General features: G+C 49.2%; 1 protein-coding gene across 1 annotated transcript; it reads left to right on the top strand.

Moving 5' to 3' along the window:
- Positions 1-364: 364 nt before the first annotated feature.
- Positions 365-1516, top strand: LOC308328824 (leukocyte elastase inhibitor-like; the record flags this gene model as incomplete). The annotated part of the gene is made up of 1 exon (XM_080782933.1): positions 365-1516. The coding sequence occupies one exon, from the start codon at positions 365-367 to the stop codon at positions 1514-1516; it is 1152 nt and encodes a 383-aa protein (XP_080639059.1).
- Between the last annotated feature and the right edge of the window lie 247 nt (positions 1517-1763).

The raw sequence follows: 1763 nt of genomic DNA, 5'->3' as shown, positions 1-1763 counted from the left end.
CAATATTTGTCTAAGGTGCTGTAAACACACATTAGAAGTCCGAAAGCCAAACGTTGGAAGGGATAGCACCCCTTAAGAAGTATCGAGGTATGGACTTGGCTGCCATATCACAACGTAGAGGCTATAGTCTGATGTCATAGAACCCCATATTTGGGCAAGTGTCAAGGAACAGCAGCTTAAAACCCGGACCACATTATTGAGACAGTACAGTAACAGTAGCAACCTATTTCAGAGTTTTTCAGAGTTTTTACCGTCTGAAATGTCTCAGTATTAACATAAATCAATGACCAAGCCATCGTTAAAACCTATTTGGGTTGTAGTACTTTTACTTTGTGTGAGTTGTAACATTTGGACATTGGTCACAATGCCACCAACCCCCCTGGCAGCAGCCGCCAGCAACACCTTTTCCTTGTCTCTGTTCAAACATCTGTCAGAAAAGAACAACACTTCCAATGTGTTCTACTCTCCTCTCAGCATCTCCTCTGCTCTGGCCATGGTGCTGCTGGGGGCCCGCGGAAACACAGCCGCTCAGATGTCAGAGGTCATGCACTTTAAGGATGACGTCCACATGGACTTTTCTAAGCTCATGGCTGACCTGAACAAGTCAGAGAAGACCTATGCCCTCAGCCTGGCCAACCGCCTGTATGGAGAGCAGTCCTACCAGTTTGTTGAGGAGTTCTTAAGTGCCACCAAAAAGCACTATGACGCACAGCTGGAGCCTGTGGACTTCATTGGCAGTGCAGAAGGAGAAAGGCTGAACATCAACAGCTGGGTGGAGAAACAGACACAAGATAAAATCAAGGACTTGCTTGCCCCGGGTGTGGTGAATGGAGATACCAGACTGGTGTTGGTCAATGCCATCTACTTCAAAGCCAAGTGGGACAAGTCGTTCAATGAGGACATCACCAGCGATGCTCAGTTCAGACTGAGCAAGACTGAAAGCAAGCCGGTGAAGATGATGTCTCAGGAGACATGGCTCCCTCTTGCCTTCATTCCTGAGGTCAACTGTCAGGTCCTGGAGCTGCCCTACATGCGGAAAGACCTCAGCATGCTTATCTTTCTGCCCGTTGAAATGGAGGACGATACGACTGGCCTGGAGAAGCTAGAAAAGGAGCTAACCTACGAAAAGTTTGTGGACTGGACCAATCCAGGCATGCTGAAGCAGGAGGAGGTTCTGCTTGGCCTGCCTCGTTTCCAGATGGAGGAGACATATGACCTGAAAGACATCTTGATGAAGATGGGCATGGTGGAGGCCTTTGACGTCACACAGAGTGACTTCTCCGGCATGTCTCCTGCCAACGACCTGGTGCTCTCCAAGGTGGTGCACAAGGCCTTTGTGGAAGTGAAAGAGGAGGGCACTGAGGCAGCTGCCGCCACTGCTGCTATTATGACGTTCATGTGTGCCCGTGTCGAGGTCCCTGCACGCTTCATCGCTGACCACCCTTTCCTCTTCTTCATCCGACACAACCCCACCATGAGCATCCTCTTTGCAGGCCGATACTGCTCCCCTCCTTGAGTTGGTTCTCAGCTCAACTCTGGTCCTGGTTACCCTGACCACAGATACTTTACTGTTTACTGCACTTTACTGCATTGTTTAGAGGCCCCTCAATGTGGGACCCACATTTGGGGTAGATAAAGTATATCCAATATTCAAATTGGCGTAAGGGAGGCTTAACTCCTATACTGCCAGACAAAAACCAAAATGACCAGCTTTTTTTGAGCGGTGCTAACCCCTCCTATGCCCAGTTGTGTGGCGGAATGTG

Source organism: Protomyctophum bolini, assembly GCF_963924005.1.
Source record: "Protomyctophum bolini genome assembly, chromosome: 14".
Classification (NCBI taxonomy): domain Eukaryota; kingdom Metazoa; phylum Chordata; class Actinopteri; order Myctophiformes; family Myctophidae; genus Protomyctophum; species Protomyctophum bolini.
Note: the sequence above shows the minus strand (reverse complement) of the source record. Positions and strands in the feature narration are given on the sequence as shown.